Genomic DNA, 13,542 nt, shown 5'->3' with positions numbered 1-13,542 from the left:
TTCTACGCGGGGTTGTCGGTGAAACGATCGATGTAATGAAGTGCCGAGTGTTGCGTTGGACGTAGGGAAACGCACGCGCGGCTGTAAAAGTATATTTTATTAACGCTCTTCGCAGCCGTTATAAAAGTGCTGCAATCGCGGAATCGTATTTTATAATTTCAAGAGAATCGTGAACGCGCGAGAAATGCAACCCCATTTCTTTCATCGGGGATTTAAAAAGAAATTAATCGCCATATCTTTATAGCCACAGCTAATAAACGATCATCAAATCGAGAAGCTTCTTAACCGGAACATTGTTGTTGTGTAATCGCCTCCACGATCAGCGGCCTCAGTTTCAATTATCCTCATTCCATTGCCAATTACTCCCACTCGTGAAATTACTCTCGTTAAGATTTCTCCACGAACTATCATGAAGAATCGTTAAGCGCGCGACATTATTGTAATTTTGTTCCTAATTATATGTTTGTGTAGAATTTTCTTCTTGTAAGATTCGCATATCTCTCTACTTTTTTTTGCGATTTTTTAAAATTATTTTCATTAAAAAACGTATCTAAGAAAAATATAAAAAGTAAAAATTATAAACATTACTTTCTTTTTAAAAATTTCAAACATTTTATTTTTTCCTCTCTTATATAAAAAAATATACGATCTACATCATTTTCATCAATATAAATTGGAGACGATTGGATCATCAACGTTTTCGAGAATATACGAAGCGATGATACAGACGATTCTCGCCAAGTATGTGCCGTTTTACGCAATTTTGCTCAGACAGAAATTACCTGGCTCGCGCGGCACGTATTAATTAATAGGTAGCGTCGTAGGTCCTTTTTTCCTTTGATATAACGAAACGAGTCAATCGAAGATAACCGACTCTCCGGGAGCGAGAAAGAGGTGAGGAGGCAGGGGCGCCTTCGATCCCGAGCGAGATTTGGCGCTCGATCGCGCGCAATTTCTCCCGTGTCTGAAATTAATTAACCGCGATAATTAACGACGACGTTTCTGCGAACGTAACGCGCCGTATAAAACGCGAAATGGTTTCTATTTATCGCACGGTTGACGTTCCGCACGCATGCACACGCGCATACACGTATCAGCGATGCGAGGGGGAAATGTTTCGCGCGCAATAATCCTAGATTTTACAGGGGAGCTGCAAATGCTTCTCGCAGACGGATCGAAATTTTGGATATCGTGCAAGGGCTGGCGATTATTTTCGTTTTTGATAGATTAATCTTAGCACTTTTCCAAGAATCAATAATATTTAGCATATTCTGTGACTATAAATATGCTATTATAAATATTAAAAATGATAAAGAATATGAAAATTATATATATATTAAAAGAAAATCTTTTTTTCATTAAATTAACAAAAAATATTAAAGATTTTTAGCATGAATGAATTTATGCTTGTAAAGTATGTATTCACGCGCCTAAAACAGGTTTCATATGTAACTCATAGATATTATAGATAAATAGATAAGTCATGATTTTCCAAATAATTTATAATTATAAATAAACTTGTTAACGTTAATATATGTTTAAAAAAAACTTATTTATATCCGATGCAAAGTTTACGATATTAATCGATGTAGTATTCGTGTATCTCCGCTGGAAGATAAATCTTATTCGCGTGTAAACAGGCTAAACTGGATTTAATATACCGGTATATATATTTTAGTATAAATGTTAAACATCTTCATACAAGCAGTGCGCAAGGAACATTGATTCGATTTCTATTTAACATCGATTAATTATCCAGGCGCGCAACTGAGTTTCCGGATTTACGCAATACATGGGCAATCTCGATGCCTCGCATTTGCAAACATGTTTGGAGGGAGCATGTTTATGGAACTTTCTTTGCAAACATACTGATTAGGGGAATATATGTAATCCCGTAGTATTTAATTAAATTTGGTTTAATTTAATCTAACTTAATTTAATCGAGCTAAAAATATCTTCCACGCGAATGTCTTCTCTCGTCCCTGCCAGGAGCGGGAAAATCGGCCGACGATTATCTACACGCGTGAAAGCGCAATATCGAAATGGAGCGAAGAAGGGGCGAGAGGAACGGTACGGTATGAAGGAGAAACGATTCCGGTGCGACAATCGCGGTCGGGTTGCGTTATGCACGGATGTTCCACGCGCGGGACAATCTGCTCACGGATGACCGATCGCGCGCAATCCTGATCGTCGCGACGTGAAGGATCGATCGATCGATCGATCGATCGATTCGAAAGCGGCGTTTCATTTTTCGCCCGATCGCGATATTATCGTTTGCGACGGCCAATTTCTCGCATCTCGCATTCGACGGCTCGCCGCGTAATTAATTAATTATCCCGACGCGTTTTCTAATCGGAATAATCGACAATCGTCCCGCCGCTTCACTGCCTCCCCATTCCACCCGCGATTCCGCCAATTGTGGAAAACATTGCGTTAATTGTACAGAGAACGTTAGTTACGGTTCGCTGTGAGTCAATTATTCAATTAATACGAGTGGCGCATTGTTGTATACGAATCAAATATTTCGTGCTGACATTTATTCGTTTAAATCAGTATTGTGATTCTCTCTTTCTATTTGTTCTTAAAAAATAGGTTCTCATCGATTATAAATTGATTTTGCAACGATGACTTTTTTATATCATCAACACTTTCTCGAAAAAATATCATGCCAATTAAAAATTATTTTTTTTTTGCATCATTACTCATACATTATATTAATTTTTTTTTAAATTTATGAATCAAGTTCAAAAATTAAAAAGCCTTGCGAAATACTCGTGGATGCTGCACTCCATTCTAAAAATTTTTTAAAAAATCAACGACACTCGGGCAACTAGTATCTCTCGTAACTGCATACGAAGAGCACCGTTAAAATCTCCAATACGGATTAAAATTCAGGGTTTTGTGCAAAAAAAAAAATCGAACGTCGAGCTCCCCGATAAGAGCGAAAATCGCACGGCTCTCGGGCCGCATTCGAGAGAGCGCCTTCCATTTCTCGCTCGCGCGCATTCGGCTCCATAGCTCCCGAAAATAAACAAGGGTGTCCTCTCGCAATCACCGATCCAATTAAATCCGATTACATTTTTCGCCGCCGTGCGGCCCTCGCGCGAGAGAATCTCTCTCTGGTGGCGCGTTCCCTTATCGATTCGAAACGATTTTAGAGGGTGGTTTTACCCTCCGACGTTTTTGATTTCGGCTACGCGGCCTCCGCGATACGAGACTTCGGGAGCAACGCCTCGCCGCTTCGAATTAAGGGGACAAGCCCCGAAAGAGCGCGGTCTAACCCCGGGATCGTTCGGCAAGAGAGACGGGACAGGGAGCGCGAGAAGGGGAAGAAGGGGAGAGACACCGGAGGGGACGAGTAAGTAGACAAGAAGGGACGCGGAATCGAGCGAGTCTTCTCGATGTTTATTTTTTTACTTCTCGAGAGACCAGAATACGCAACCCCACGACGGGTCCCCGATCCCATAGACTCAATAAATATGGCGTTGAATAACGGATACACCCGACGTTCCTGGAGAGTCTCATCGGTGACACAAGATTATTGTTGTAGCCCCTGAAATCTGCGACGATTCGGCAGGAGCATTGGAATGGCATTCGCATGGAATGAACAAGAAAAGAAAGAGCGCGAATTGATGTGCCTGCTTACATCGACAAAGAGCCAAGATGTAGATTTATAGGGATAAACGAAAAGAGAAAGAGAGGGATTATATAACGGAATTTTACCAAATTTACCGTACGAGTTATAAAATTATAAAATTTCACTGGTATGCATTTTGTTTTTCGGCTAAGTTTTCTTCGAGTAAAATTGCCAATTTATTAAAGAATTCAATAAAAAAAATATAATCACTCTTTGTATTGTTAAAATAGAAATAGAAAGCCAAGAATGTTGCAAGTTTCGAAGCATTGTTATAAATTAACGAAAAAAAAGTCAACAATTAATATCTGACACATAACGAGCGTATTAAATAAAATATATGTCTGTTTTATGCAAATTTCGCTTATATGTTGAAAAATTTTAATTATTTAATTATTTAATTACCGCGCACGTGAGAGCTTATAAAATCAAAAATATAATACTGGATATCGCGAGACAAAAATCACGCTTTTTGCGGAATAAAATTACGGAAAAATTAAATTTAATGAAAATTGAGCAAAATTCTCTATCAAAAAAAATCTCGGTCAAAAAAAATAATTAGTAACCGTTAAATTTACACTGCGATCATAAAGTGATAGATAACGTTTTAATATACATTGTATCTCCCTTTCCCCTGTCGCTACGGTGAAAAGTAATACGTTGCCCGGAAGTTACAAAGGATTAGGCATCCTCAAAGCTAGCTGCATCCACGTCCATTTAATTTTGCATTCGTAAACAGCGTCCAGATGTTTAGCTCGCTACAGCATCGCATATGGCGACTCCCCATCAGCTAGTAACATCGATCTAACTTCGTATCGAAATATCCTTGATATTAAAAACGAATGCATCGAATTTTATATTTGAAAAAAGTATCTTATTTGATGGAACTTTTTTACCTGATATGTATAAAATATTTTACATTATTAAGTGCGTCCTAATTTTTATAATAATAATGTTACGATCAATTCATTCATGAAATATGACAAGAGAAATTATCGATAAACCTATCAATCATATTCGTTTGCAAGAGGCTTGCGTTTATACATATACATACGCAAATTGACTCTGTCTTTACAATATATGCAACTATCAAAACCTACGTAACTCTACTCATAAGCGCTCCGAAAACGCATTCTCTTCAATGCACAAACCCACGCTAAGCCACGAAATAAAATTGCAATTGTACGTGTCTTGCAATTTGAATAAGCGTCGGCATTTGAACATGTTTAAATATAATTGAGGCTTATTACGCGATGTGAAATCAATCGATGCATTTTAACAAGGTAATTTATGAATACAAAGTGAAAACACCTCATTGTCAATTAATCACAAGTATAGTGGCATTCATATCGTCAAATTTTAGTTCGAAGCAGTTTTAACTATCTGTCAGAATATCTGTAATGTCGAAAAATAAATCAAATTGTTTAATTAATCTTTCCATCGAAATATTGCACGACTTTTCCATCGAGCGTTTGATTTTTCAATTGTTCGATTTAGCTAAATTAAAAAATATTAAAAGAGAATATTATTGCAAAATTATATTCGCATAAAATTATTGATTATTAAAATGATTAAAACGAATGTATTGAATTTGATATTTAAAAAAAATAAAAGAAAAGTATAGTAATGTATTTCTCGGACCAAGTATTTTGCCACATGTAGATTAGATTCTAAATATACATATCTTGTACGCAAGTCTCTCTCTCTAGATTCGCATTATTTTTACGTAACTCCATTATCGCAACATGAATGAAACCTGTATGCAAAAACGACGCGCGCGTAAACCATTATTACTATCATTATCGAGATCGCGTTCCACCAACCTTTGCACTCGTTGGCGTCCCTGGCGGTGGCCCTGGCCCACGGCCGGTCAAAGTGGAAGGGCCGGCAGCGCTCGCAGTCCCTGCCGGCGGTGTTGTGCCTGCACTCGCAGACGACCTCGCCGTCCTTGCCGGGGATGCAGCGCGCCGCGTGGCCGTTGCACTTGCACCTGCCGCCCACGGCGAAGTCCGAGACCGCGTAATGGTGGGCCATGGTGGCGGTAGCCGGGCCTAGACCGGCCGGTACCATCATCACCGCGCCGTTGCTGGCCGGCGTCGGCGTCGTGGACGTGGAGAGGGTGATCGGGACGAAGCCCATGTCCCGCACCGCGGGGTCGATCGCGTCGTTGGACTGCATCTCCTGGGGCGCGAGCACCTGGTGCACCGACGGCAACGCCGTGACCAGGGGATCCTGCTGCGCGTGGAGGAGAATCGCGTTCTTCTGGCTCTTGAGGCGCTCCTCCCGCTCCCTCTTCGTCAGCTCCTCGACGCCGATCGCCGCGATGTGATGTTCCTCGGCGCCATTGTGCGATGTCATCTGATCCGGCTGCTGCGGCATGTGCAGTCGGTTGAACACCACGCGGATGTCGGTGGCGGTCACCCAGTCCTGCAGCACCGGCGAGTTGTCAAAGTCGGCGGCGGACGGTCGGCCCTCCAGGGTGCTGAAGGCGATTCTGCCGACCGGGCCGAGGCCGTCCCCGCCGGTGTAACGATGACTATCGGTGCATCGCGCCTCCTGCTCGTTGGACTTGGTGATGGTGGCGCGATTCGGTCTGCCGTAGACCCGACGACACTGCGACGAGTAGAACTGGAACGGCTGCCAGGTCTTGCCGTAATCCATGGACTTGTAGATCGCGATCGAGTCCGGCTTGGCGGCGCGCGGGCAGAACTGCAGACTGACGTACGTCAACTCGTACTTCTTGCCGAGCGAGAGGGTGAGGGTGACATTGTCGGGCGGAGCCGAGAAGCTTTGCGAGCTGACGAGCGGCTCGCTGCGCCAGCAGGTGACGTTGTTGGGATTGTTGAGATCGGTCAGGTAACTGGCGGGGAAGCGCCGTCGAGGTGTGCTGTCGTCGCACACGTGGCAGTGGCCGATGCCGGCGGTGCCGCCGGGCTCGTCGTTGACGTCGCAGTAGCGGGTGGGCCCGCCGGTGCCGCACGTGGACGACGCTTCCACGGACGCGCCGAAGGCCGCGTTCACGAAGTCGGGAATGCAGCGTCGCGGCCGGTCCTCGTCGTAGCACGGGTCGCTGGGGTTCTGCTGGCTGGAGAACATCTTGGCGTAGATCTCGCCGCGGGCCTGCTGCGCTGGCAGCAGCAGCAGGAACTGGCCGAACAGGATCGTCGCGAGGACGGTCCGGAAGGAACGCGGGCCTCGTTGCTTCTCCGTCATGTTTCCGCACCGATGGCGAACGTTCTTCGGGGGAGGGTGACGCTACTTTGACCGCGAGAAGGAGAGGAGGTTCTCGCCTCTCTCGCTTGGCTTTTCCCTCTGAGATAAGAGGGACTGAAACGCGATCGGTCTTAGGCCACGCTCCGCGTCATGTTGAAATCGGAGCACGTTTAATTTCTGTTGTCCGTCTCTGTCTCCCTCTCTATCTTTCTCTCTCTATCTCGCTGAATTCTCTCACTCACTCACAGCGATTCACATTATATCGATACCGGTCGAGATTATTCCTACAATAATCGCGATGAATTTTGTTATTATACCTTCACGAAAAAATAAAACGCACTGTTCCACGCACTGAAACCAGATTACCGTTCGGGGGAAGGCTCGTTTGGTTCACCACTCCGAAGAGTTCCTCTCGCTCGAGGAGACTTGGATCTCCGGAGACGCGTCTCGTCCGGATCGTCGCGATCGACGGACGAACTCGGTGGCGCGAAAAGCGAGGGGGAGAGAATCGAAACCGACGATAAAACGATCCCAATCTCGACAGCGGCTCGCCGCTAACTGAAACGCCGTCCTCGCACGATGCGCATCCGAACTGCCGCGAGTCCCTCTCCGGTCGCGGGCCCTCCCCACCCCGCCGCGACCGAGGCGATGCGTGCACCCTCCCTCCCTCTTCATCCCCTTCACTCGCTTTTCTCTCTCATCTCCGTTCGGCCAACGACTTGGTCGCACTCGCTCTCGTGCTCACGTGGGCCAATCGGACGGCACGCTCGCGGCCCCCACACGCGAGATGGTCCACGGATTCAAAGCGCCGGAGGGATGCTGCGTGCGCTACCATGGACCAGAATCGGTCAACTGACCCCGAGGATGCTTTTCTCGAATCAGAGAGAAAGGATGGGACGCATTGCGTGTGGCTTCTCTTATTTTCCTTTCTATTTCGGCGATTTTAAACCTGTTAACCTGTTGGCTCCTTTCTCGTTTGATTTTGAGACTTTGTTGCTTTTGGATCGCACGTGCTTCCAATTAAGTACGGATGATAAATTGAAAAATAACGTTCTATATAATATTCGGATTATTTATATATTAAATTGTAATAGAGAAATATGCTTTCCACGGAGAAATATTCGAAAGAGATGTCGAAGAAATGTTTGAAGAGATTTGAGTTTATGAGAAGAAATGTACTTATATTCTATTCTTTTCTTCAAGATTTTAGTACGTTGTGATAAAAATTGTGTTCAAAAGCGGAAAGTCTTTTACGTAATCGCATTTGAAAAAATTGCTTTCGGAAAAAACATGTCAGTAATAGTGACAAAATATATACATTTTTCTTTAATCTTATCAAAAATGACTTGAAAATTCACATCCGATTAGATTTTATATTATTTGTCCTTTGAAATAACGTTGTACGATAATTTTCTGTCACAAGACAGGGATTTACATACATGAATATATTATACGATATGCAATATTATGTAACATCACAATTCCCTGTATATATCGTCTTTGCGTAGCACATGGTGCATAGTGGACAGCGTGTATGTGTACGTTAGTTTGTCTTTGGCCGTTCAATCATCGGCCCTCTATATACCCGAGCATAATATTGCTCAATGTAATCCGTTTCCGTTAATACACTACCGCTGAATGTCGCCTCTATTGAGTAATGTCTTGATTAACTGACTCTGATTGACGATTTGTTTTTCTAGACTATAATTTAAATAATGAGGTACAAAATGCCAGAATAAAATCCTTCCAACTGCAACGAAGATGTATTATTATGTAACTTCATGATACAAATAGACTCTCCGACTAAGTGAACATGATAAAATAAACGGATAATTAATATACTCTATTATATATTTCCTCGACGTCGAAAAATACGAAAATTATTTCCTTTAGAAAAATTTAATTGAGCATTATCCTTCTTGTACAATATTTTGTCTCACTCGAGTCTCACGGAATAAGCTTCTTTAAAATTAAGAGCCACTCGTATAGCACTAAATTATTGACGTCTTAATATCTTTGATAAGAAAGTTGCTTCGATTTTCGATTACGGTTCTGTTGAACGAATACATATTATAAGATATGAATATTATTATTAATGTTCAAGCGGATGCGAGAGCTATCGATGAAGCAATCGAACAGCGTTCGTCAATGGGACATGTTCATTCAAGGAATCGGTCGCCGCGAGCGGATCGTAAAGAACGCTCGCTTCTCTATCCTGTGTTACGAGAGGAATTTATCCGCGGATTATTTCACCGTGATCTCCCTGCGGGCGAGTGGGTTCTTCCGTCGATTTCGTCCAGAGAGAAAGAGAAAGAGAGAGAGAACGGATCCGGTTGCGCGCGGCGAGTTTTCTGCCGCTCCATTGGTCGGCGTCGAATTGGCGATTGAAGAAAAAAAAACAGATCAAGATGCAAAAAATGAGAAAGAAGGAACGAGAAGAAAAATCGACGAGGAGAAACGGAGAGAGAAGGCAGCGCAACGTCTGTTGCCGTCACGCAAACTCCTGTGTTGGACCGCAATGTGGAAAGGCCTCGTTGGCTCGTCCGTAACTTGACAGCTCGAAATCTAGCATTGGATACGATAAATATAGGTCCAGACGAAATTAAGTCAGTCGCGGATCTCTTCGTGAGTCTAAAGATTCATCTAACAAAGATTCGTTATAGTTTTTTCTATTTGTCTCTCCCTGCTTTGAATTCTTCGAAGCAATCTCTTTTTTATTAGCGTAGATAAGGATAACTATACTGTCAGCACTTTTCTGATTTTTTTCTTATTAAAGAGATAGCATCACGTGACGTTCGTTAATTAGTATGTATCTTTTTCGATTGTATTTCATTTATGTAATCTTGTGTACATTATTTAAAATTCTTTCTTGACATTAGTCGTTACGTGAAGCAATTCAATAAAAAACAGTATTAAATTTGCGGTTCAAATGTATGAATTAACACGAATTAATTAAACTAATTATCTAAATCAAATAAAAAATTAATTATCATAAGAATTAATATAAATTTTACTTCAAGAATTTTAACTTGATGAAGACTATTCAAGATACCAAGATATTCAATGTTAAAACCTTAATTGTCGGAAACAACTTTTAATCAATTTTTTAAATTCGAAAATCTTACAAAATTGTAGAGAAAGAATCGTATTCAAAACACATTGTGTATATTTAAATACATGCAACGTTCCTATAAAAAGTGAAGGAAGTAGTATCGCGTCGGTGTTGGTACAATTCGCTCGAGATGAAAGACGCGTGAAAACGCAGAACCACCGCCACCGTTTAAGGGCGCCCCGCAGTCTGACAGAAGGCAATTTATGTACCGAAAGGCCATCCTCCGGGCAGGCAAAGTATCCAAATGCGGATTCCAAAGTACCCAAAGCACAAGAAACATAATTATGGCGTTCGACGCAGGTGGTGGCTGGAATGCTTTTCACAAGCGCTACCTCTTCGCGCTTAAAACGCGTTTCTTCTTTTGCGCGGTCTTTAGGCCTCGTATTCAGTGTCGAAAATCGGGGAGGATTATTTAGGATATACGAGTATCCTCGCACACGCGAAGGAATATTTCGCGACTGTAAGAATAATATTTAATAATACCATCTGACAGAATTCGCGTGGATTTGTACTTTCGATCTGAATATTTTTTCCATCTGACAATTTTTTTACAAGATGCGTTATTATTTATAATTATTTAGGCACATGTTATTCTGTGATATTTATAGCAATTGCAATATTGCGTACAACAATTATGTATACGATATACAAACAAAATTATAGATAGATTAGTTTTTATACAATTTTCTGTCATATCGTTTTGTAAAAAATGTATGCTATAATAACTTAATATAATATTTTGCAATATTTTTCACTCTAATTGTCTACGTCGTAGAGAAAAGCATAAGCTTTGTAGGTATACAATATTAATCCCAAAATATCGGTATCAATTAAATAATTATACTCTGCGGATTCCATAAAACCGATAAATGCAGTTTTAGAATCGTAATACTATCTCTCCGATCAATTATTCATTTAATTCAAGGATAAATGAACTGACGGGTTTTTACAAACTCAGAGATTATCATCGCTTTCGTCAATTATTCATTATGCGGTGGAAGAGTCTCCTTTAAAGTATATCTTACTATACAGGTTGTCTCAAAATATTCTACTCGGATTTTAATAACGGATATCTTAGGATCTCGATTTTTCATCATTTCTTACACAATTTTTTATTATTTAACGTTACATATTTTGGTAATTTGCTTCGAATAAAAATTTCAAGAAAATAAAAATTCGCATGAATTTATATATTCAAATTTATAATTATATTTTCAAAAAATTCTTTATTTTTCAATCAATTTTAATTTAAAAATTATTCATGGAAAAACGGGAATCAATTTTTCGTGAATTAAGCTTTAAAAATACACATAAATATTTTAATCTTTAATTAATTTCAAATGAACTCAATAGATTCCATAGGTCGCGATAAATAATTATCTCCGCCAATAATTTTCAACAAAATTTTCCATTTAAAAGAATTTGCCTTTAATTTTTGGTGCATTAATTATGAATCATCCTATACAATTATGCTCTAAACTCGATTCCCACGTACAAATATAACATTAATATTGTCCGTAACTGCTCGAAATATGACTGCCATGGCCGACTGAATACGGCGGCCATTAACTATTCATTACAATGATCGAAAACCAGCAAAGGGCAGCAGATTTAAAGTCTTGGAAGCCACGGTATCGGTGAACGAAACGTCGTAAATTTGATAAAAAGTTATCACCATCGTCCGCTTGCGTGCATCAAGGCGAATGTGACCCGGTGCACTCAATGATTAAATGCACCCTCCCTTTTCTTCCTCGATTTATGACGCAGTTATTATGAATAAGAAAATTATAGGCTTGGAAAATTAATATCAAATATTAATATCAATGTTCAAATCAATCTCATAAAATGTTTCAACCCTCGCATTCACGAGATGTTCTCTCTTTATACCTTACATATCTTCTTAAATCGTACAGCCAGTGCAATTATTACATGTTACAAATATAATTTAAATATATTTAGTAAATTTTAATTAACGTTAATATTGGCAAATTTAATTAAGTTTACAGTCATCAAACCTCGCATCATCCATCTTTGAGAATCTTCTTCGTCACATCAGTGCTATATTTTTCTCTCTCGGAATTATATCTTCTATCGAACTTCGGGGCACACGACGAGCGAGTCAGAGAGAAATCTATGAACGCGTGGACGATGGGCAGCATTCATTAATCGAATTAATATAATCTGGACGAACGGCTGGATGGGCACGAAACGGCCGTGATAACGTCCGGGCTTTACAGCTTAGGCTTCGCGCGGATTAAAACTTGAAAACGCTATCGTTGACACCGCTGACCGATCGCGATATCCTTTTCTCGCCCTTGCTTGCGAGATGAGGGTTCTTACGGGCCTTCCGTTTCTGCGGATCGACCCCTTTCATGCCGCTTCCTGTGTCGCCCTGACCGTGGATAATGATCGGCCTGATGGATATACTTCGTAATAAAGGCCATTGCGAGAGATCTTGAACAATCTCTTCCCATCTTTCAGAATTTATTTCATGAATGGAGAGTCTTATACTCTCGAAAGACATGCTCGCCGAAAAGGCATTAAAAGTGTCAAATTAATTAATTTAAAAATATAAATATGTAACAAATTTGAACGTAATATCGTTTCTCAATTTCTCTTGAACGGATTTAACCTTGATAGAGATACTCAAACTATCGAACCATAATAAACACTCAACTTTTTAATCAATATCTATTTATATATTTAATAATATTCAATATTTTCTGAATAATTAAAGATAGAAGATATTGAAAACGAAACACTATACGAATTCTCTTTCGAATTGTCCGACGAGCTTGGGAACGAGATGTAGGAATAGTAGAAATTCGTCAATTTCTTGCACGAGTTTCCACAGAAATTTCAAAATAACGCAGCAGAAGGTGAACGATTCATCTTCCTCGGTTGATTAACGCATGTATAGGATTGCTCCTTTTTTCCCCAAGTGACGCACGATCGGCGGCTTTTCTGAAACCAGCTATAGCTGGGGAGAATCGTCTTGCGTAATCCCCGGGAACGAGCGAGGTTCGTGCCGATATTCACGATTCTAGGATTAACCCCATGTAAAGTCGAAGAATTTATGATACCCGAACGCGGGCTACACGCGAATATTCCTCGAACGACGTCACCCCTTTTTTAGGTCGAGCTAATTTATGTCTATAAGAAGGAACTAATAAAAAGATGATGTAAACATCACAGGCATCTTCAGTCTATCTTTATCATTTTTGAGATATCGGTAATACTATTAAACATCTTATTGAATGAATATGAGAGAGAGAATCATATAATATATTAATAAATATTATAAAATATATGGACTTTTAAAAACAAAATTATACATTTTTATTATGATTAATCTACGAAAAAATATGTTAATTACTTTACTTTAGGAAACATCAGAATTATCTTTTTATGGCTCGATTTTACTAGCGTTACATTAAATTAAAAATTGATACAAATAATATAATAACCGGAGAGAAAAAGATTTTCAAGATACTCTCTCCTGTAATATTTTACAATTTGATATTCAGTTGTATAAATAATTTTCTTCTGCAAAAGGTGTTTTAAATGTCTCGACATTTTTGTT

The 13,542-nt window shown here is 40.3% G+C and overlaps 1 protein-coding gene across 1 annotated transcript in view; it reads right to left on the bottom strand.

Annotated features, from left to right (window-relative positions):
- LOC145960403 (netrin-1) overlaps positions 1-7,466 on the bottom strand; it is a 183,066-nt gene extending 175,600 nt beyond the window's left edge. Inside the window, exon 1 of the mRNA XM_083079839.1 lies at positions 5,458-7,466. Coding sequence (XP_082935965.1) covers positions 5,458-6,847 — 1,390 coding nt within the window. The 5' untranslated portion in view covers positions 6,848-7,466. The remainder of the gene's footprint in view (positions 1-5,457) is intronic.
- Positions 7,467-13,542: the final 6,076 nt, after the last annotated feature.

This window comes from Camponotus vicinus, unplaced genomic scaffold (genome assembly GCF_025532165.1).
Source record: "Camponotus vicinus isolate PSW18456_S1 unplaced genomic scaffold, iyCamVici1.0 SCAF_10, whole genome shotgun sequence".
Classification (NCBI taxonomy): Eukaryota; Metazoa; Arthropoda; class Insecta; order Hymenoptera; family Formicidae; genus Camponotus; species Camponotus vicinus.
The sequence above is the reverse complement of the archived record's forward strand: the minus strand, read 5'-3'. Positions and strand labels throughout refer to the sequence as shown.